We start from the raw sequence: 23761 nt of genomic DNA on the forward strand, positions 1-23761 counted from the left end.
TTGCAGTTTATTTTATTTATCCTTTAGCACCAGTTTTGTGAGCATGGCACCACACACTGTAAATAATAATAAAAAAGGAGCCAATACTAGAAATAAACAAAATATTCTACAAATATGTTATATTTATCGGAATCAAACTTTACATGACCATAGCCCATAATAAGTTGAAACTAAAAATAGCCAGCAGTAGAACAGTATCTGACCCCCAAGCTGATAAAAAAAAGAATAAAAAAAACATTTTAAACTGGTTTAACTGCATAAACACTGAAAAGAAGAAAGATAGATTTTTTTGTTGATAAATTGAAACCTCTGAGATTTTTAATGAAGGTTGAGAGAGACTGAAATGTTAGAAAGATGCTGCAGGATATTCTTCTTCTGCAAGACTTAAAAGTTCAAGGCTGCGTATGACAATCCTGCTCAGACCAGCTGGGTTTTATAGTTACGTAAAAGTGAAATGACATGAGCTATAGGCTAGAGGCTTAGGCTACAGTAAATTCTGCTTTGGTTATACAGATAATATTTCTCCCTATAATAAACATGGATTAAAGGGTGTTAATTATGATAATAAAAGATCATTTGTGTGACTCATCCCAGTGTTTCTTCATTCTGCATGTTTAATTTGCAATTTTCTTGTTACATAATGTTTTGTTTAATCTTAGGCTAACGTTTGCATTTTTAATGCAGTCATAGTTTGGAGAAAGCAAACCTCAGCTGTCACACTTGTTTTTTTTAATGTTATGGTTCTGTCTCTTCATGCGTTTCTTCTTCTCCTTGCCTCCCCAGTTCGGAGCCGTACCTGCGAGTCTGTCCTCTCCCCACGGTCGAGCGCCGGCCTCCCCAGCTCCACCCGGCTGTCCAGCTCCCCCTCCTCCTCCTCCGCCGCCTCCCTTACCTGGCTGCCCCGCCCCGCCTCCTCCACCCGGAGTGCCTCCTCCATTCGGTGCCCCGCCACCCCCTCCTCTAGGGTTTGGGGGTGCTCTAGGCTCCCCTACCCACAATGCACTGCCTTATGGCCTTAGGCCTAAGAAGGAATTCAAGCTTGAAACCTCCATGAAGCGCCTCAACTGGTCCAAGGTAAGCCACAGGGAGATATTTTTAATATTCAGCATCTCCATTTTGATATACAAGGGACTCATTATGGACTTCACGGTCTAAATTAAACATTTTATTCTGAAGGTTTTATTAAAGCAGAAGTAAGCGTGTTAATATAAGTCTTAAATAGTTATATCTTCCGACGGGAATCACTTATATAGTGTGTTTGGTCCGAAACACGGGTCTGTCAGTCACTCTGCTCTGCTGTAAGCCGAGGAGAAAACTTTCCTTGTATCCTACAACCTTTATCCAATGAGGAGAGAGAACGGCATAAAGGGCTGTGTGTGCAGCCAAGGGATGCGCGTGAATGTGGTGACGTAGGGACGAGGACCAATAGATCCATGATGAGGGCGGGGGCTGCTAACTCCATCGGCTGACAAGAAGTTAGCCAAAACGACCGGATCGCTTACTTCTGCTTTAACTGTCAGCATCTTCTTTTTTTTTTTTTTAAGTATATTTTTTTGGCTTTTTCATGCCTTTATTAGATAGGACAGTTGAGAGTGTGACAGGAAATGGGAGGCAGAGAGGGGGAATGACACGCAGGATAGGGCTGTCCGAAGCGGGATTCGAACCGGGGCCGCCTGCAGTGAGGACTATAGCCTCAACACATGGGGCGGGTGCTCTACCAACTGAGCTAAACACCGCCCCAACTGTCAGCATCTTCTGACTGATTTCTGGTAGAATTACATTTCTCTATATCGACAAGTTTCCGAACGTCATCTATGGTCAGAACCGGAAGCCGGTATTGCATTTCCGGTGGAATTGTACGTTTACGTTTCCATGGTTTTCAGTCGTTGCCATAGTTGCGGTAAACGCATTGATCTACTGTATTAACGCTGGGTTTTAACGCGGATGTCCATTTGTGTGATATCCATTGTTAAAAGCTGGCGTGATTATCCATGAGTTTAACAGATTTTCATAGGAAAAAAAAAAAAATCCATGCATTTACTACATTGACTACTGAAACCATAGAAACACAAAACATAAAATTCCACCGGAAGAGCAAAAGCAGCTTACGTTTTTGACGTTCGGAAAAAGGTGGATAGAAAAGTTTGGGATAAGAAAGTAGAACAATTAGGCCATGTATTCATAGTGGCCTTTCTCTCTGCTCTAAACTTTGTTCCTGATGTTCATTGGCAGCGCCTGAACATTACAGATGTTTTCTAAGAGTTAAACAACAACTTCCTACTTCGGTGCCAAGCCAGCAATAATTGAAAATAACAGATGATCAGATGCGATTGTCAGAGCGGCCTCAGTGGTCCCTCTGCAGATGTTGTTCTCCGCAGAGCAATATTAGTTCACACACCGAGTGATACCGGTTTGTTGCATGATTAATAATTTAATGTCAGGTGCACATCGGTACAGGTGTTCAGCAAAATAAACCATATGTTTGAACACGGACCTTTTAGTAGGACATGAGGAGGACCTGTCTTATGGCACAGCTGTACGAGACCCCACATATGGTTGTGTTTGGGACAAAGCTGTTCTGAAACTTCTTCAGAATCAAGACTTTCAGACTTAGAACTGTTGCAAGAGTCACTCAGCTAGATTTGGAGAATAGTTAATACACTTTTTAATAATTAGAGCTTGTTGATTAAGCATTTTTGACGGACAGGAAGAGGCCGAACAACCTAGATGAAGCTAAGCCATACTAATAAGATAAACCGTATCTTATTTGTACTAATGTGTTGACACTTTACATATCTACTAGCAACAGGGTAAAGTTTTACAGTACATAATTGCAGTTGGACTTTTATTCTAACAATTCTGAGCATCTCAGCCTAACTTTGTTTGCACCAAGAGAGAACAACATCTGGGTTTCTTAGCACCAGTTGCTCTGTATAAGCTTCGGGCAGTGACAACTTTCACTTTGATTTTAGGTGCTAAAATTTGCAGAATATCTTGAGTCAGAGAGAGTAGGGTGTTGGTTCTCCAAGGCATCAGCAGTACTAGCACCCCTTTCACATTAAGGGAAGTGTTCATTTTGAAAATATTGCTAAATGGAGCTTGAAATAAATTTAAAGCGCTGCTCTCTCGAAAGATGTCAGGCCCCAGCAGCACGGATGTATTTTTAACACATGTGTTTGCATGCATGTATATACAGGCCTTATTAGTTTGGAGCGTGCTTCACAGGCTAAGATGTGTTATATTCACACTTTCCTTTTTGAGCAATACTAAAGCAAGACAAGGTATTGATCTTTTATTATGTGTTCATCTGCCAACTGGAGTAGTTGCTCTAATTTCAGAGACTGTTCTTTATGGTACTGTTTGTAATATAGTATAGTATGGCTTTAATTGGCAGATTAGTGGCATATTATTGCATGAATTCATCTTTTGCAGCTTTAATATGAAGTCAATATCTGATTTAGATTCATCCATATATTATTTATACTGACCTTTCCCTGTGTAGCCTCTATGATGTGTAAATTACACAACCTAAATGTGCTGAACTGTCGATGTGTGTTTTCAGATTCGTCCCCAGGAAATGTCAGAGAGCTGTTTCTGGGTGCGGGCTGATGAGGACCGATATGCTAAACCAGAATTACTGAGCAGAGTCGCTCTCACTTTTGGTTCACAAAGAACAGGTCAGGCTCTCACAATGTTTCTCTTTTTATTTATTTATTTTTCATATTCCTAGTTATTCAACAGCCACCTGACTGACTGTTGCACTTGTACGCTGAGACAGCTTCGTCATTAAGTGGTGGATGCTTTCACACGAACCAAACATTTGTCCTTAATATATTATTTAACTTGTTATTACATAAAATATTTTGTTGCTTGTTTAAGTGAACTTACAGAGACCTTCCTTCAGGACATGCCCAATCACATCCATTCTTGTATAGATTATTTAGCACTACACATTTTCTACTCTGTTCCAACTCTTGCCACTACACTTTACTTTCTCCTCAGTCCAATTCACACTTTCATTTCTGGCTTTTTGACTCATGAGGAACTTTGGGGAAACATTTTGGTCTGGTCACTGTTGGTATTTTAAACTAGATTTAGCAAAGTACAACTCTTGATCAATTATTTGAGTAAAACCTAGTCAATAATGTATAATATTTCAAGATACAGTTATGATAAACAACAATGTTACAGTAGCACAATGTTGAGTTTTATCTGGACAGACGTGTTTACTCCTATATTTCATGTCCTTCCCCTCTTCCCCAGCTCTAGTACAGTCTCTCTAACAGATACGTTAATAGTCACCAGTTCTTGCTGAAGCCAAATCCCCAAGGTTATCATGCTGTTATAGATTTTGGTGAGCGATTTAGACTACTCCCGGTGTTAATGCTGCATGATGAGACGCCATCCGGCTCCATCCTCACACATTAGTCTGGTTGGTAAGAGCTGGAATATTCATTTGTACAAGTTGTTGGGATGATTAAAGGTACAGCAGGAGGCAGCCAGAGATGTTATCAGTCTGGTCCTCTCCTGTGCTCGGTCTATTAGTCCCCTCTCTGATGATTTATTCACATGTCTTGTTTTTTTTTCCCTTCTCGTCTTGTCACTGACTCAGCTAGCTTACACCAATTTGAATTATTCATCCAGGTGTTATCTACCTGTCACAACTCTATGCTCTCATCCTCTCAAACCACACAAGACCTCCCCTACACACCAACGCACTCTTGTTCTCCACCGTCAAGGTGTTGAATAATGGAGGCGGATCTAAATGGCAAACAGATAGGCAGACAGTCAAGCAGGTGTTCTCAGGAGAGGACACAGGAAGGATGTCCACCAGCTCACAATTGTATTCTGTTGGTGTAACTAACGACCCAGAGAGCTTCCACACGTTTGAACATCGCATCCTATTTTACAGTAATCATGAAACACACTTCTCATCATACGAGGAATGCAAAAAGTGCTGCTGCTCGGCAGTGTGCCGCCTGCCTGCCTGCCTTGTTTGTAATCCATTTTCAATTTGACGAGAAAGGCAAAAAATATTTGACCAAAATCAAACCTTTCACATTGTTTGGAAGCGCTCTCCGTTAGTTGTTTTCCTCGTTGATTCTTTCCGTCCCAGTGGAGGTTGTAGGAACAGCGTGACGGATGGGTTCGAGCTGTTTAGACCCAGTTTGCGACTGCTGTTGTGTGTCGGCGAGCGTTACAGTACGTGCATGCAGGCTTGTCTTCTTATTAGCACAGCCATGTAGCATCATGTTTCATCTCACTTAAGAGCAGCAGCATCTGGATCAACATTAAACATTGAAAAGGACACAGTATGACACAGTATTCACTCAGTTTTCCTTATTAAAGTTTAATTTTCATCCCTTCAGAATTACTTATTGTTTTCTGATGTGTGTGCAGCAGCTTCTAACAGAGCCCCTGCCATCCTGTACACAAACCGCTGAGTTCGGATGGGGACTGTGAATAGTTCTGTTTGGAGAGCATTTGGAGTGTATTTTTTTGGCAGAACACTAGTTAATCAAGTGTAAATAAAAACAAAAGGAATGTTTTTTTTTTAAATTATCGTTCATTGTGCCAAGAGGAAGTACACATCCAACAAGAGTCTTTATCGCTGTGTTTGTATGAATGAAACACACAGTAAGATTAACTACAGATTGTATTCACAGAAATATCCATAATGGCCCTTTTGTCTGTCTATTCAGTGTTTATTGGCAGGAGGTCAACACATCCCAGTGATCAAATTGCAATAAGTGGGTGTTCTTTTTTGTTTCTTTCTTTCTAGTCAGCAGGTCAGAGTGAACTAAATTAAAATGCAGAATAACAAGAGTTGATTTCTGCACTCTTCTCTCAGCTCATTAGCTATAAAGCTCTGTTGCACATACAGTACTGAATCCCATCCTGAGCAACATAAAGCTTTCAATTAGGGATGACACAGTGAGAAGATATCGTTCAGTAACGTTTATAATGTTACGTCTCTACTGTAATTGACAAATGACAGGATAGATAGATAGATAGATAGATAGATAGATAGATAGATAGATAGATAGATAGATAGATAGATAGATAGATAGATAGATAGATAGCCCATTTTTCATTGCAGAGGTGGTAAAAAGAAGCAATCTAGTGTGGACTTGATGAATCCTGTGTGCTTGTTTATGTTGATCTATCATGATGTGAACTTTGGAGAGGCTGCATCGTATTGAGTTTTTTTCTCCATATAGGTATCTATCTATATCTATTTGTGAGTTTATTAGTTACTAGTTCTGAAAAAAAAAATCCTTACGAAACATTCAAGTTATATTTCAGTCTCAGTTCCCATTATTGACTCAAAAATCTAAATATCCAGATATTATTGGATCTGCAAAGATATTTCCAATCCATCATATCATAAAAAAAATCATTAAAAAAAAGGTCGGGTAAAAAAGTAGCAGCTCTAAAATTGAGGTAATTCTTTCTCTGACAATTTGTTTGTGATAATATTCTTTGTGGTACCTTCACTGTGACTTTATTTTTCTTTAGCAGTGACAGGTATTCAACACCTCAGAGTTAATGAGGCTTTGTCTTTTTTTTAAGCAGCCAAGGTCAGTAAGACCTGTTCGCACCTGGTGGCTCACCTGGTACGGTGCATAACACTTTCCTTAACTACATGACATCCCCCCTCTCCCAAAACTCTCCTGCCACTCTCTCACTGTCCCAATCAAATTAAAGATGAATAAAAGCAACAACAACAAGTTGACAGTGCTAAAAAGACACAATTTAATTCAATCAGTTGGTTCTTTTATGACCAAATTCGGTCACCTCCGAGGCTGATTACATCTTAAATTATTCTAGTCACTGTGTAATCATTGCTTGGACTCATTAGTGATGTGCATAGCTGCTGATGCCTTATAGATAAATATCAAACGCCTCTACATTCATTCAAGGAAACAGCCTAATTAGTCTAGGGAGAATGTCAACTATGCTGAAAACTTGATGCTTCCAATAACCGTGTGCATTAGCCATGGTGCTGTTTTAATCACTTCCTAGATACCAGACAAATAGATGAAATGTCATATGTTGTTGGTTTTTAAGACGTTGGGGCAGAGTCCTGGTTGAATAAATATCAATAAAAACAAACAAACATAGAAAAAAAAACTTGTTTCTTTGCAGACAGGGTGCAGAACAAGAAAACAAGCATGACAGGCAGGATGTTGTATACATAACCATGAACTGAACATACTTACACATTGAAAGGAATAGTACAGACACTACCTGCACATTTGGTTTAACTATTAAAAGTCCAATAACTTCTCCTCCAGTTTACTATGAAGGGGATATTGTTATGCAGCTCACATTTCAGATAGAATTCAATAAAGAAGTTATTAGGCGCAGACAGATGGATTGTTTTAGTGGAGAATGTCATAGTTTCATTGTTTTAATTTTGTGGATTTTCTAAACTAGAAATGCCACTTTATCTTGGAGTCTGCACAGCTATGATGGGAGCACCCAGCCTTTTAGTTTGTTTGGCAATTTGGTGCACATTGAAATAATATTTCAATACACAATTATGCAGTGCTCCTAAGTATTGGGGTTCAAGAAAAAATCCATGCTCGTAGAGACTTTTCAAAACCACTGTGAAGCCAAAATATCGCAGTATATTTGTTTTGCTGCCATATATATGTAAAGCACTGATGTACAAATCCTGCTGCTTTGGTGTAAATGCTGCAGGAAGAAACACTGCAGGAACAAGGAGGAAGATCTGTCAGGTCTAATTGTAACCTGCTACAGTAAATCAATGGCGGTGGTGGTCAGATAGGATTGTACGTTGCTGCAGGAAAATGTTGTTGATTTCCCATTTACTCGCTCATTAAAAAAAAGAGACTCTCTTCCTGTGTTGTTAATTATGACACCCATCCTGTGAATAAACAGGTTGTCTGGGAACCTTCTCATTAACGCCGTGTGCATGTTGCACAAACACATTTAACTCGGGATCAGACAGGAACTTTTTAATGCTATTTCTGGCCAAACTTTGTCGTCTTTGTTACCGGTATTCATCCGAGTCTTGTAGAGCTGTAGAGTTAGATTTTCAAGGCTTAGGCAGACATCTTCAGTTCATATAGTAATAGAGATAATTATCTCTATATGTTGTACCGTTATTTTTTATCTCCAGAGGTCAGTGATTATCTCCTCCATATAAGATTTGGTTTGAATATGGCTTTGTGCTGCAAAAGTAGTAACTGAACCGAACTTGACCCAAGCCTGAGGTCGTTAGTGAAGTTAAATCACTAAATTTGTGTTACATCGTCACTCACAGCTTGTGTATTTATTTACCCTGACTACATGTGTTGGCATTTTGTAAATAACTGACGTGAACAGACCCCAAAAACATTACTGGTTGGGTATCTAGTCTCTGTTGAAAGCTAAGACAGAGAAGCCAATTCCCTCCCTGCTGTTCTTCTCTATCACTTTCTACTTCTTCTTTCTACTCTCTCTTACAACACAGCTGCTGTTCTGCAAGAGTGGATGCATGGAAAAGGGGGGGCGGCGGCGGCAGCTTGCTTTGTGTAAGATAAAACTGTTGTCGACGAGTGTCTGTCTCCACTTGTGTTTCGCGAAAATAATGAAACTTCCCATCAACTTTTCATTTTCAAAACATGAGGAAATAGGTGGAGTGGAGAGTGAGTCTGTGTTTTGTCGAGGAATATGAGAAACTCATCCAGCCAACCTTTTGAGATGAGCTGTTTCAGGCAAACTGGAAGGAATGGTTTTGAAAATTACCTTTTTTTTTCTTTTTCTCAAGAGCCAGACAGAGAATTTAAATTCCCGAGGGAAAGAAAGAAGGATTAATCGAGCCACGGGTACCCGTGTTGATGGTGCTGCTGCTGCTACTTTTGCTCCTTGAATAGAGGTCTTTGGACCATTCAGGAAGTCTGCTAAAGCCACTTACCGGGGTGACAGATGTATGCTTAAAATGAAAGATTTGCCCAATGGCAGCTTGTATACAATGTCTTGATAAATATTAATACTTATGTTTACTAGAACTTCTATTTGTCATGCATTAAATGACATCCCCTTCTATACCTTAGCACCCCCAAAAGCATATGCACAGTTGCACACATAAATATTTCTGACATCATCCCACAGTCTTTAAAACGTCTGCATCTGTCTGTGAGGCCTTGGTCACTTCAGGCCATTGCAACTCCAGGCACGCAGTCCCATTTCTTCCTACTAGCATCCTGAGATGTTATCAACCTCCCATAGTATACGACTGAAAGGTTATATTAGTTTATTTCCTACAGATTAAATCTCGTATCATCTCTGTGGCAATTTTCCATAAACATAGATAATGCGACTTGTAAACTTTTACATAAATAGCTGTTTAGTGCAATATGACCGCAGCCCTTCACACTGAATAGCGTTGCTACTGTCTGTCACACACTGACGCACAATTGTGTCTTTATCTACTTTGTAAGGCAACAAGCTGAATTAGATTCTAATCTTGAATTTAAAATTCGACACAATCCATATTTTCGACTGCTCAGGTGTCCTCATTACAAAACCATTCAAGTGTTCAACTCACTGTGTTGTGCTTTGAAATTCAGATCAATGGAAATATATAATATCGCTTTATTGGTAGAGATGGCACAATGAAGTTAAAGGTAACAGGCTGAAGATAACATACTTAATTTTGCAAATGTTAGGTTTTTATCTTTACTGTAACATTTAACTATTGAGAATAGAAAATAGAAAATGGATAGAATAGGATAAATAGTAAAATCCTTATTTTCTGATTCACACTGCAGCATTTGCAAACAGAAGTAAGCCTGATTTGTGCAATAATGGCAGATCAATCCCCCAAAACATATGACATAAACACAAGTAACCCTCTCTCATTTACATGCATTTTATTGTACAAACACATTTATACACAGGTTTTTAAGATGCAGCTTCATTGACAGTTTCTGGACCATGGTATTTTCTTGCCCAATAATTTATTGCACTGCTATCAGCTGTCTAGATAAAAGAAAAAGGGGATATTTTTCCAAAAGTGTTATATCCAATATCACCATCATGGAAATACTGAAGTATTCTGTGTTTGGTTCTTTTTGTTTGCACAGCTTGAACAAACATTGACTTTATTATTATTCTTTGTTATAATAATGACTTTATTTTCCAGTTATTGTTATAAGAATCACAATAAAACCTTTAGACACCTTTGGCTGTATGATGATGATACTGTATATTCCCTCCTACTGTACACTGCCACTGCATGCACTGCTCTCACATCGTATTCCTTTGCGGCACAAGTGGCGTCTTCTTTGAGCTCTGATCACATAGTTTGAGAAAAGAGGAGGTGCTGTATGACAGAAGTCGTCCTTATACACTTTCAGGTTGAATATGAATAGTGAGAGGTTAATGAAAGTTAATCATCAGATCCATGAGTGAGGGTTATCTCATTGTGATTATTAATCACAGATTATATGTTAAGCATAGCTAATGATGCCAGACTGTCTCCCTCTGAACTCTGAGCTTTAATCTGTTCCCTTGGCATCTGAGGGCTTTAATTGCAGTCTTTGTGGTTAGTGTCTCATATGATGAGGGTGGAGCCCGTAAGGGTAGAGAGGAGTCCTTCTTCTCAGAGCTTCATCAAGGAACTTCAAAAGATGAGGGAAGCGAAAGTGATATAAGCTGGAGCGCCATTGTAATTCATTGTAGCACCGAGTCTGCTGACCCGTGTAGTAAGTAACAGTGAAGCGACTGCAGAAATCTGCATTTTTATGGAGATGTCTAAAGTTTCATGGCTGCACACTTCCCGGGCGGAGAGTTGCGATCTGTTTTATTGGAAGCATTTTTGTTGAAAAAACACATGAGGACTTGGGCAGCAGTGAAATGTGTTTTTGCAGAAGATGTTCACACACACGCATCAAAGAATTTGAAGTCACTGAGAAAATTGTGTTTTGTGTTTCATGCCCCCCCTCCCCTCCCCTCCTCTTCCTCCTCCTCCTCTTCCTCTCACAAGCTCAGTTCAAAACGTACAGCCGTCAGATTCTTCACTGAAATCTTTCAAATCCTTTTTTCTGCACATTACAAGTGAAATTCACATGCATTTTTTTATTATTTTTTTTTTCAGCAACAATCCTAGCTGTAAATGGGCGTCAAGATGCATTCACATGTATTAAAAATGTGACAGACAAAGGATTAGTGCCATGGGAAGTTAGTATGTTAATGCATGCAATGGGAGAACTGAGGCTCTGACCTGTGATGTCTGAGATTGAGACACACATCATTGACTATTAATGCCCTCGGTGACTCAAATCACTCATCACTGCGAGAACATTAAGCATCTCCACGATTTGACACATCTCGATGTTGTGTAATTCCCTGTGATTACGAGAAATTGCCACCACTGCTCTGTTTCTGCTCTTGACAAGTCCATTATTGTGAAGCAATATGACTTTGGAAGCTTTAGTTCCCGCCTATAACAGTGATACTGTTTCTGTAAAATGCATACAAAGTCTCTCTCGGTGGACTGTAACAACACTTTATATTCAGTGCAATGCTTCCTGTTGTCTCTTTGCTGACAGCGAAATGTCTGAAATAATGCTAACTTCAAACATCACTAACCAGCTTTTCTCCTCTCTCTTGTTTTCTCTGTCTCTGCTTGCCTCTTCTTCTTTATTCTCTTCTTGCAACTTCTGCTTCGCTGCATGATCTGCCTTCATGTCTGTGCTGGAACAGAAATCAGAGGTTAGTATGTCTCTCTTTTTGTATATGTACTTTTACCCATTCGCTGCTTTTCCTGTGAACTTACAGTAACAGTTTACACTTTGTGCACACAGTTCAGAGAGTATGATGAATGTTTTTTGTCAGATTGTACTGTAACCTTCGGATGAGTCAGGAACAACGGGTAGAGCTGGTGACTCAGCGCAATCCATGTTTTTAAAAATATATGTTACCGTAATTACATTTCTGAAAGATATAACAAAAACATACTAAACACTGATCAGGCACAACATTATGATACAAACACGCCCTGTGGCCGGTCAAATCCTTACAATTCCTGCTTCTAACACATCAACTTCAAGGACACGATGCTCACCTGCTGCCTAGTGTATCCAACCCACTAACAGGTGCCATGATGAAGTGTTATTCAGTGTTATTCACTTCACCTGTCAGCGGCCATAATGTTATGCCTGATTGTTGTATATAACATAAACAAACCTTTGTCTCACATACATACTCAGATTAAGATTTATACAAGCAAGAGGCTCAGGAGTCACATCCTACAGTTGAAATAATAAAACATTGTTATTATTATGCATTATTAAAGAAAGGTACATAAATAAAACGTCAATTGGATTAAAAAGTAGAGTGAGGCAAGGTGCTTGGAGCTGAGGTACAAACCCTACAAAAACGTTTTACAAAAACACCATCTTTGCTGTGTAGAGCCTATACTGTACGTCAAATAGTCCAGTGCAAGTATTCCCCTTTGCCACTGTACCTTAGATTTAGCTTTATCTGTGATCTGATTCATAAGAACACACAGGAAGCTTTCTCTCATATTTGTTAGTGATGGACACATCAGCACAACCCATTTTGATAGTTGCTCTCAAATCATTTCCGTACGTACATGATGGCCAGCTGATGAGACCCGTCCTGTTTGAATTTTAAACACTTCAATAAAATCTATTCAAGTGAACCGTACAAGTCTACAATTGGTCAGGAAGAGTGGCTCATAAATCTCAATAAATGAATGTAGATTGAGATTTGATGGCCACGTTGTATTGTTGTGCAGGGAAATAAGCAAAAAGTAAATTCAAACATGTCACTTTAATGAACCTGAAGCCCTCTCGGCAGATATGAAAATGTGTGACCAGCTTTGACCTCACTGAAGTACTAGACTGGAGTAGAGTTCTCCATCACTAAGCACATATTTCACTGCGGCTCTCACTTTTTTTTTTGTGTGGCGTGGTGCGATAACCTCTGCTGCTTGAACTGTTTCACACTAGGAGGACCTTTCATCCTGTTAGCTCTGAACTTGAACTGGAATATTAGAAGTCCATATGAGACTGTGCAGCATTTCACACACTAGTTCAAAGCTTACATCGCCTTCTTTTCTTTAATGATGTGTGTGTGTGGTCTGTGTGTTCAGATTTATGAATTTTTGAATAGAGTGGTGATTGTGTTGGTGGCCTTGCTGTAAGCATTCAGAAATATCATTAGTTGATTTGCTTCCCTGCTGTTTTTTTAATCCGATCATATTTATGCTTATTAGCTGACATGTTTTCCAAAGTTTGTTGCTCGGCCTTACAGCAGAGGCCAAAGGGCTAGTCATTAATTGATAGTTAAAATAAATTACGTCTAATTTCTCTGGTGTGTTGACACTCAGACAAAAGCTTCATAAGTGGAAACATGTCGGGATGAACGACGGCGTGTCATGTGTTGTATGGCAGAGTTATTTTGTTTAGATTATTGTTTTTTTTTTTTATTATCACTGATTTTCATGTCCTTAACAACACGCTCATGTGGGCAGTGATGGCTAGTTGATGTTTTGTGTAACCTCATAATGTATTGATTATTCTGTAATGAGACAGTCCAGTATTTTTTGGACTATTAAGACTTTTGTAGATTTTACCACATGAGATTAATGTGGTAAACAAGAAATGGGACAGTTTTAAAGTTCGTGATGCACCGATTCCAATATTAAGATCGGATATTGGCCCAGATATTGACTAAATAGCAAGATCATAGTACAGTTGATTAATTTAACGGTGGTTTTGGATTGGGTATTGTCCGATAGACAAAGCCCAGGTATCGGTATCGGCATTCGACATTCGCCGCGGTATGAAATAATAACGTATAATTATGTAACATTACGACACACGAAGCAAATACTCGGAACTACTTACGCTTTTAAAGTCACTCTCATAATGTTAGATTATTATCTCATAGCGTGGTGAATGTGCAGGTCACAACTTGTCCACTAGAGCGTTTTGGAGTTGTTGGATTGTGTATTTGATGAATTTGATGAGGGAAAGCCAGAAATACCATGAGCCTCCGTAGCGTAGCTCTGAGCAGCTCGCCGCTCTGCCCCGCTGATCTAAAAATAGCTTGCACCGACAATTAAAGGTAACGAACCTACTCCTAAAGCTATAGGGATTATGGCAATGGGCCAATTTGCCAAAATGTTGAAATCTCCCTTTAAGAATAATTAACTATCATGACAGTCATACGGTAGGTACAGTTGTTTCTCCATATGGTTTTAATCACTGACGTTTGGAAAAGCTAAGAAAAAAGGGAGAAGAAGAAGAAGTGAGAAGCTGCCTCGTCTCTCTCAGCCCAGATATGAGAAAAAAAAGGCAGAAACAAACAAGCAAATGCAGTGAGTGGACACCCAGAGGAACACTGACAGCTCTCAGAACTTTGCGCAGTTTCTGTGATTTCACAGAATCAGTCTCTGGAGAAGCTCTTTGAGATCATCAGTGTCAATAGATGGAGATAAAACATGTATAGCAGGGCTTTCCTGTGGGTGTACGCACAAAGAGAGGGTGAAAATCACAGAATGTTTTAGAGACACCGACAGATGGGAATTGAGGGATATGTGGAACCTGTCCCTCTCCTTTTTTTTTTTTTTTTTTGGTTTTTCACGGTACAACTCATGTTTCATCTGTTTTGTTTTGTATTTATTTAGTTGTACCAGATGTGAGTTTAACATTAAGGGACAGAGGGACACCCATGGAAACAAACCAGCCTCTCTTGTTTTGTTGTTAAGTTATTGATCCAGATTATAAAAAGAAATAATAATACAACTCTCTGTGACGAGGGTGGCACTTGCTTTGGTTCCACACAGTCCATTTTAGATAAAATAATTGGTTTTATTAGTTTTAATTGAGCTATATTTTTTTGCTCTAACATGCTACCATTGGTATAATGATGGAGTAACATACAGTGTATGATGAAATCACACTCCTGGGAACATTACAAGGTGTTGCAGTGGAGTTTTAGGTGTAAGCGTAATATAAGAGGCTTCTTATTACATATGACCAGAAAGGCTTTAGGGCTTTAATATATAATACCTGCTGCCTGCTGCCACTTCATGTTTACATTTATAGTACGTCATTCCACATTCCATCTTTATTGACTCCTGTTTCTTGTACCACTTCGTGGCCTTTTATAAATACCTCTCTATTATGAAAAGTGAAGCAGACATTTCTATCAGCCATTTATCTCCAGCAGTCATTCCTCCTCCTCCTCGGTCCGATGTTTATCCTTTAAAAAGAACACAGAACACATCTATCTTTCTATATGTTGAGCGTGCCATGTTTACATGTTACTGTATGGATATATAATGTACCTGCATTCACGGTCTTAGGAGGGGTATCTTAATTGACACCTGGAATAAAGCAGGTATTTCTCTCCAGCTCACTCTGTTCATCAACACAGAGTCATTGCCATAGTGCTGCCTGGGAAAATGAGCAACAACATGAAGAGAGCTGCCCTTTCCTCAGACTTCTTTTCGCCTAATAAATAACATCCAATTAGACGAGACCCTCGAAGATCTCAAAATCAGTTTGCCATTTCTCCCCAGGATAGAGGCATCTGCTAATAACCTACCTCTACTCCGAAGGAAGGGCACTGCAACAGCATTAAGAATGTATGTTAATAGCTTCTTTAGCATCTTGTTTATAACTAGTTGTAACTTTTTTTCCCCCACATTTCTTGCAATTTGTAAAATAAGTTTTTAGTTTATTGATGCAAAGATCTTGATGTTGAATCATTGGGTTGTGAGCACATTTATGAGGAGTGTAGCATTTGGAGTTGTGTATTCAGAAGGCTAAACCCTAGCTGTTTTCCCTAACAGAGTGTTTTCAGGCTTTCTCTTTGCACGCTCATCTCTCTATACTGATGTGAATAAGTTTATACCTTTCCCTGTGAGCGATCATTTTACAGATGAATATATCTGAAGCCACTGTCTTTGTCTTTAACTTCTACGTTTGGTGATTTTGTCAGACAGTGCCGAGTTATAAAATCAGGACTGTAGCAGCAGCAGCAGCTTGGAAATGACTTAAAAAAGTGACTGCTGATTAACACATAGTGTTATAGAGCTCTTTTTCAGTCGCTATTTCAAACTTGTTCTGCAGGAAATATCATGTAAAATGAGAACAGCACTCAGCTATACTAAGCATACAATCTGAGCACAAAGAGAAGCAGAGAAGCAAACACAAAAGGCTTAAACCAGCTGACACCAGAGAGAGTGCAAATAGTCTTCAGTGTTGTCCAGCTGACTTTGACTTTGTCCTGTTTATTCTGTGTCCACTGAGGATGCAAAGGTAACATCAGTAGGGATCAAATTACCACATATATATAATTACTAACTGTTGAATCAAGGCTGTTTTTATGGAAACAAACAGGCTACACTCAATAAAATAATTATGCATGCTTCAGTTTATGTATTAAAACACTATGCTCAAGTAAACAAGAATTGGATTTTAAATAAAAAGAAATGAAAATGACTCCAAAGCATGACACTACAGTAGCTGCTAATATCATTACCAGTTTTGCTGTAACATGCACACTGAATATTAATAATAATCACTTGATCACTAATAATCATAGTAACTGACCATGACTGGATTATCTAGGCTGTCGCCAATGCAGCTTTTTTTTGTATAAAGACATTTTTGATAAGCATAACCCAGAATGTGATTATTACAGAATAGTAAGTGAGATACTGTCTGTACAGAAAGCAGCACAGCTGGTGACCTGCAGCACTAATGGAGTCTCTGCTACAGCTGTGCTCTGCCTGGGTGAAAATACAGTGCTCGGGACCAAGTTACAAACCAGTCATGGCACAAAGCATTTGTGTAGCGAGAGTGAGTCAGAAGCTGTGAAACGTGGACCCGCTCATTGTTTGCTTTAAATCTTAAAAGCGTATTAAATAGATGACTATGCTGCATGTAGTGATGTTGCATTAGTTTGATCTATGCAAACATTATACTCCTAATTCCGCCTCAAGGTGATTGGTTGTAATCAGCGCTGGTGTTTTCCTCCATTTTTATAAGACTGTAAAGGTTAATAACTTATTAAAATGAGGTCTATTAATGGATTTTATTTATTGGCCATAGGTTTTGAATCAGTGTTTGTAATCACAGGGAACCATTACTTACTGTACCAGTGTGGTGTAGGTTACACTTCAGGATAAATACTTCTCGAACAACAAGTTGGATTTTAAAGCCCCAGTATGTAACTTAATTGGCTTTTTATTAGCAAAAATGAAGTATTGCTTTCATAAATACGTATTTCACTGAAGTTGAATCACACCCGCATACAAATCAAAGCTTTCTCATACCTTAGAATGAGTTGTTACAAGTCGTTAAAAATACATAAGTGGGCGACGCACCGAACCGAGGCTGCCATGTTGCATCGCCATTTTTTACGTGAATGACGCCGTTGGCAAACCAACCGGATGTCATTCTACTCGATGAGAGAAAGACGGTAAAACCATGACAACATATTGTCACGCCTGTATTGTTTTGCCTTGTGCTGGCGGACCACATGTTCACATAGACGCTTGTTTATCCTGTTACATGCAGCGTCCGATTTCACGTGAATGCAACATCAAGAATACGTTCCGATATGAAACCACACTGCTAGATGGGGGTAATTCCTACATATTATACCTTTAATGAATACATTTACACTATCACTATCGTGAGTAGAGTTATTGTGAACTTGAATAACATGACGCTGTGTCTGTTGGAGGTCAGGCTCTCCAGATCAATGTTGCCTATTTAAAGGGAAAGTTGCAGACAGACAAGTCCTCTTCCCACTGCTGGCGTTTCTGTACGAGATAATTAGACAGCCCCATTTCCATGTGATTATAATGGCCTGGGAAAGAAGCATGTTTGTGTGGGTTTTTGTCAGTTAGCACAGGCATATTTGGGGGGACTACTTGATGGAAGTGATGGTTGTGTGTGGGAGGGGTTAAGCCTGTATGGGCGGTTGAGTGGCTTAGGAGAGCACATGATTAAAGGAGGGCTCTTCTGCGTGGAGGTAAAGACCGCGGCCGGAGCTGACAGCTCGCCGTGACTTGTCCAACTCCGTCCGATGTGACACTTTAAACAGCGATGATCATTCAAAGTCACGCCTCTAGTCCGTCAGTCTTCGCCACAATAACCCTCTTTAGACTACCTCTAAATTAGAGCCACTTAACATATCCATATAGTTTTAGTTAATACCACTCCTGTATGCAAGGTGGGTGTATTTCTTCAGAGTGCAGAGAACTTGATTCGCTTTCAAATTACAATGAGACAAAAGGAGCCGAGGAAGTTGGTGGACACCATCATAGAGGAATTATGAAGAGATTGAGGGGCAGAGGAGGTGGGGATGAAAGGCTAGTAGGTGGTGGTTTTTAAATTAAATGTCTGAAGGAGGCTAAAAAGTCATGGATTTCATTTATTTATTTTTAAAGTTTATTCATATACATACGAACAGACAAGTGATGCTTACCACTGACAGTAACACCAATCGTCAGTGAGTGCGACCGAGCTGATCCACGGCCAATACTGATTATTTCTGGCATGGCACATTATACAAGTCTCACACGCTCTGTAGAAGTTCCTCACGGCTGACATGTTGTTTTTGTTGTGCGGTCCTGTTGCGTGCCGGCACACTGAGCAAGGTGGGAGGCAGGACCACACCACACTGAACTGAATACACAACGCATACTGCTTCTCTCCACAGCCACAGACACACAGGGTTATTGATAATAAGGCGATCGGTGAGGTAAATATTCAGATCTGAAATCTGGTCCGTAACGTTGGCTGACCGACATTACTTTAAGGTTTTCTTGAGCTCTCAAGACTTGAGTTATATAGTAATTACCACACTACAGCTGCACCTTGATGGAAATAACATTTATTTTAATGCATGTAATATATGAGTTACCTTTTACAGTCGCGTTCACGTGTGGTAGGAGATGGAATGAGATGGTTAAAATGATTTCAAGAGCTCTAAGTATAGTTTATTTTGAAGCACTCGGCAAGTGGTTAGCATTTCTGGCCACTTGTACATAATATCTGCTCACATCAAATGGACTTTCTCACTCTTGTCTTGCTCTTACTCCCCCTCCCCTCACCTCCCCTCACCCCACACACACTCACTCTCTTTATGCTTTCGCGGTGACATTTTGAAGGAACACCATTAGTTCTATAATGACTGCTCATGTGGCTGCAGAAAATTTGTGCCATTATGAGAGATCTCATCAAATGCATAATCATTAAAGACTCTTTTCATTGTTGTTGAAAGGGAGGGTCTGATCACATAATACACACGGCGAACAGATGGCTAATTTTTTTTTTTTTTGCTCTCTCTTACAATGTGCAGCCTGCCATTTTCATATATATATTTATAAATCTGCCCATAATACGACCACATTTGGGTTAGAAATGTCTGATGTGTTACGGTTAATTGGCTCCTCTTGTGCTTTACTTTCTTACTTTAAGCAATCACCAGCACACACATTATTACCTCGACCTGTGAGAATGTCACACATCACACGGTTGCCACATGCACACGGACTCTTTTTCTTCTCTTTACCTCTTCATATGTGTGGTCTACTGTCCTCTATGTGTCTGCTTTCTCTTTCTCCCTATTCTGTTTCTTCCCTTCCCCTCCCGTTTGCCTCAGTTTTTCAAGCATCAGCACCTCAATTTATTCCCAATTTGTGTTTTTATGTTCTCATATCACCAAAGTAATGGGCTTGCTCGTTAAAAACATATTTGCTTTTGCGACTTATTTTTCTGCTGCGATTTTTCATCCACACATGTACGTTTTCTCAATGTATGAATGAAGGGAATATGGGGAGGGATGGGTGCAGCAGACATGTTTGCAAAGGGGAAGGAAAAGAGAAAAAAAGGGAAAATGGCAAATGACTTCAGAGATGAATGATTTAGACCGTCATCAATCCATTGAATGACTTGGAAAATGTTAGGGTGGGCTTAACAACTGTTCAGATCGGACTGGTGCTGTCACATAGTGAAATGAAATGGAGATAATAATGCTTCATACCTGATATGACAGAGGAGTCAGAAAATAGCCATTTTAGCACAGATAGACACACATATACACAGACACACACACACCACCAGACCATCAGCAGGTCTTTAACAGGCCTTTAGGGGGCACTACTCCACTGAGAATAGAGGTGTTGGTAAACTTCATCCCCACAGGCCAGTACACAGTGATTTAACAGCAGCGTCTCAATAATTATTAATCTTTTGATGTAACGTATTTAATTCAAGTCTAGATTTGTGAATTTATTTTTCAAAAATGTGTATATTTACCCCCCTTAACAGAGAGAGAGAGAGAGAAGGAGAGAGCCGCAAGTGAGTGCAGTCATCTCCTCCGACGCTCATGCAGGAGCAAATTTGTAGTGGTATGGACTTAAAAAAAAAAAAAAAAAAAGGTTTTGGTATAGAGCAGGACTAGAGGAGGAGGAGGAGGAGGAGTGAGAAAAAGCCTAATGAAGTCTGTTAATTTGCTGCTATCAGAATGAAAGTCTCAGACTAATTATGGCCCTGGGTCATCTAGTCTGGATCACAGGGAGAGGTGGCCCCTGCTCGCTTCACTTTGATTGGCTCACTCAATACACAGCTCCTCACTTTATTACTCTGATCTCCCTCTCTCTGCCTCACATGCACAACTGGATGTGTGTGTGGGTTTGGGGAGGGGGGGGGGTAAGTCAGTCAGTCAGTCAGTCATTCAGTCAGTGTGCAAACACACCAGTCAGGCTGTCATGTCGGTGTTGGTCAGGACTGGTGGAGTGTGCGTGCGCTGATGAGGCAGCGAGTTAAAGGTGAAGCCAGGTGTGGATAGTCCGAGTAGAGCTCTGGATGCTGCTGGGATGTCTCTTGTGCTCTCTGTCAGGCTCGACTCAAGTTCAGGACTTAGCTGGATCAGAACCATACAGTGAGTCAACAGTCAAACCGCACGGCTGCTTTGACTCCTCATATCCCCTCTGTTGACTGTAGAGTTGACAGATGTGTCGAAACGGTGGATTTTTTCACTTGCTGCAGACAGCCCCCCTTCTGTGCATCAGATGTCTCATAGTGGATTTTGCTTCAGGCGCTCGTGTGTCTATGTGTGCGTGTGTGTGTGTGTGTTACGTTCTGTATGTATGCATGTGGTGTTTGCACATCGAATTGCGGGAGCCCTGAATTATCCCTGCTACAGAAACTCCCCTAATAGCAGTGATTTAAACTTTACCTGCTTCACTGCCCTGATTGGCTATTGGAAACAACACAGTGATTTAATTACCCTTTGAAGACTGCTGCCCTGTCAACTTTCCCCTCGCTGCCAGCTTGTGTATCTGCCTTCTCAGCGAGAGATGATCGCATCACTGTAACATGCCACAAGTAATGAAGCCTCATCAGGAGAAAAAGTCAACTCCAGGGTGTGATATCACCTCAGGAAATAAGATAGTTGGACAAATATTGGATAAAATGACGAGACTAATAAGCACAAACATACTCTGTCTCTCCCTCCCTCTCTCTAACTCTCTCTCTTTGCCTGTCTCTCTTTCACTGCTGTCAGTTTCCTACTTTGCCTGATAACTTCTTAGATGTTGGTATTAATAATCAAGTATACGCTTCTTTCATTTGACACTCGTGTCAGGATTTTGTGTGTGTGGGATGGTAGTTCCACTAAGTTCTCTTTGATTAGAAATCCATCCTGATCAGATGTTGTGTTGTGAGTGTACGGGGCAATGGAGGAGGAGATTTTGGTGCATGTGTGTGTGAAGGGATGCACAGCGGTGGGGGTGGGGGTGGGGGTAGGGGTGGTTGGTGGTTGGTTGGTTGAGGGGGGGGTGAGGTGTTACTTGCTCGTCTCTGGGGCCTGCCTGTCATGTACAGCATCAGTCATGCTCTTTCACAGCAGTTTTATTTCATCCACCATTCCCTTTAGTGCTCTGACGGCACAATTCACTGATACCGTCTTGTGGGAAGTGCAACTGTTCGGGAAACGTGTGTGTGTGTGTGTGTGTGTCTGCGAGTGTACTACAGCGTGCACAGTGTTACACATTGTCATATTTTTGTCAATTGGCTTTAAACTGTGGCAGAGATTCGATCAAAGCCAGTCAGAGGAATTATTAAAAGTGAGAGGAGCAGATAACTCTTTGTTGCCTTATCTGACCCCATGCATATAAACACTCGTCATCAGCGTCTTTTCTCCGGAAAGAGAATAAAACTTTTCCGTTGTTGAATAATTTATTTTTCATTCAAGAAAAGATTGGAACACAAATTGACATATTTATTTTGTTGTTGTTGCTTCGTTGCATTTTTTTTCCCACCCTAAGTAAACTACACTGGGGCCAAAAAAAAAAGAAAAGAGAAACCCGTGGCAGTCCTTCCTCCTCGCTCTATTTTTCATACTTATCTCTCCACCCACAGTCTCGCCATCAAGCTGACATTTATCACAGGCCTCCATTAAGAGGTCTTAAGTTGGAAGTGCTTAAACGGAAGACGGCTAGCAGTGTGTGCACTGTGACAGCAGCAGAGCAGGACTTCACATTCACACTCTCCCACTTGTAATGCACTGCTCTCCCCCCTCTCCTGTGATGGAGGCCTGTTTAAGCCTGTCTGTGTTATCTGATCTCAGCTTGTAGCTCCTAACTAGTTTGAATCAACGGCTCCATTTGTAACTTTCTGTTGTGTTTACTATCAGATTCGCTCTCTTTATTGCCAGGATCAGACCGCACCAAAGAAGGCAGATTTTTATGTATATCGATTAATGTTGGGAACGATTAACACACGTGTTCTTTGTTCTTTATTTTCACATATAAAAGAAAAATATAAATTCCAAGAGGATGTGAAGGATAGATGCTGAAAACCCCCTCCAGGGGCTTGTATCTCTCTCTCTCTAGACTACATATTCTAGTGTATGATTACAGTGTTGTATATGCAATTTGTAAACCATAAAAAAGGTTGTTCACATCATAAAGCAAACAAACATAATTTGTCATATCACTAAAAACTGTGCATTTCAAGAACTCAATAATAACTCATTGTGAGAAGCATTTGCTCACATAATAAGGGGTAGTTCAACATTTTGGAAAATTGGCCCATTGCCATAATCCCTATAGTTTTAGGAGTAGGTTTGTTACCTTTAATTGTCGGTGCATGAATTTACCTCTAAAACAACTCTGTCTGGTAACGTTCTGTTATTATCTCATAGCGTGGTGAATGTGCAGGTCACAACTTGTCCACCAGAGCGTTGTGGAGTTGTTGGATTGTGTATTTGATGAGTTTGATGAGGGAAACCAAGAAATCCCATGAGCCTCCGTAGCGTAGCTCTGAGCAGCTCATGGCTCTGCTCCGCCGTTCTAAAAATAGCTTGCAGCGACAATTAAAGGTAACAAACCTACTGCTATGACTATAGGGATTATGGCAATGGGCCAATTTGCCAAAATGTGGAAGTACCCCCTTAAAGCCCTCTCTATAGTTCAACACAGACATCAACAGACTAAGAGCATATTCTGGTGATGTAGTTTGAAGTTGAAGTTCCTAAATATAAGATAACTGAATATTGAGTAGACCCTACATAGGCAGTCCATATGGAAAGTGTTGGTTGATTAGAAGATTTAGAAGCATTTAAAAAACACTCATTAAAACAGATTCAACAGCAGCTAAAAACACAGTTCAGCCATGTTTTGTTAGTTTGAAGGAGTGACTTCAATGCGCTCTTGAGTTGCTGTTAAAAAAAGTATAGGCAATGAATTCCA

At 40.1% G+C, this 23761-nt stretch overlaps 1 protein-coding gene across 1 annotated transcript in view; it reads left to right on the forward strand.

Moving 5' to 3' along the window:
* Positions 1–23761, forward strand: part of LOC311002791 (protein diaphanous homolog 3-like) — a gene marked incomplete at both ends in the record, with an annotated part of 172175 nt that overhangs the window by 44005 nt on the left and 104409 nt on the right. Inside the window, 2 exon segments of the mRNA XM_083994299.1 lie at positions 784–1074; positions 3563–3677. Coding sequence (XP_083850425.1) covers positions 784–1074; positions 3563–3677 — 406 coding nt within the window.

This window comes from Trachurus trachurus (genome assembly GCF_905171665.1).
Source record: "Trachurus trachurus genome assembly, chromosome: 3".
NCBI lineage: Eukaryota > Metazoa > Chordata > Actinopteri > Carangiformes > Carangidae > Trachurus > Trachurus trachurus.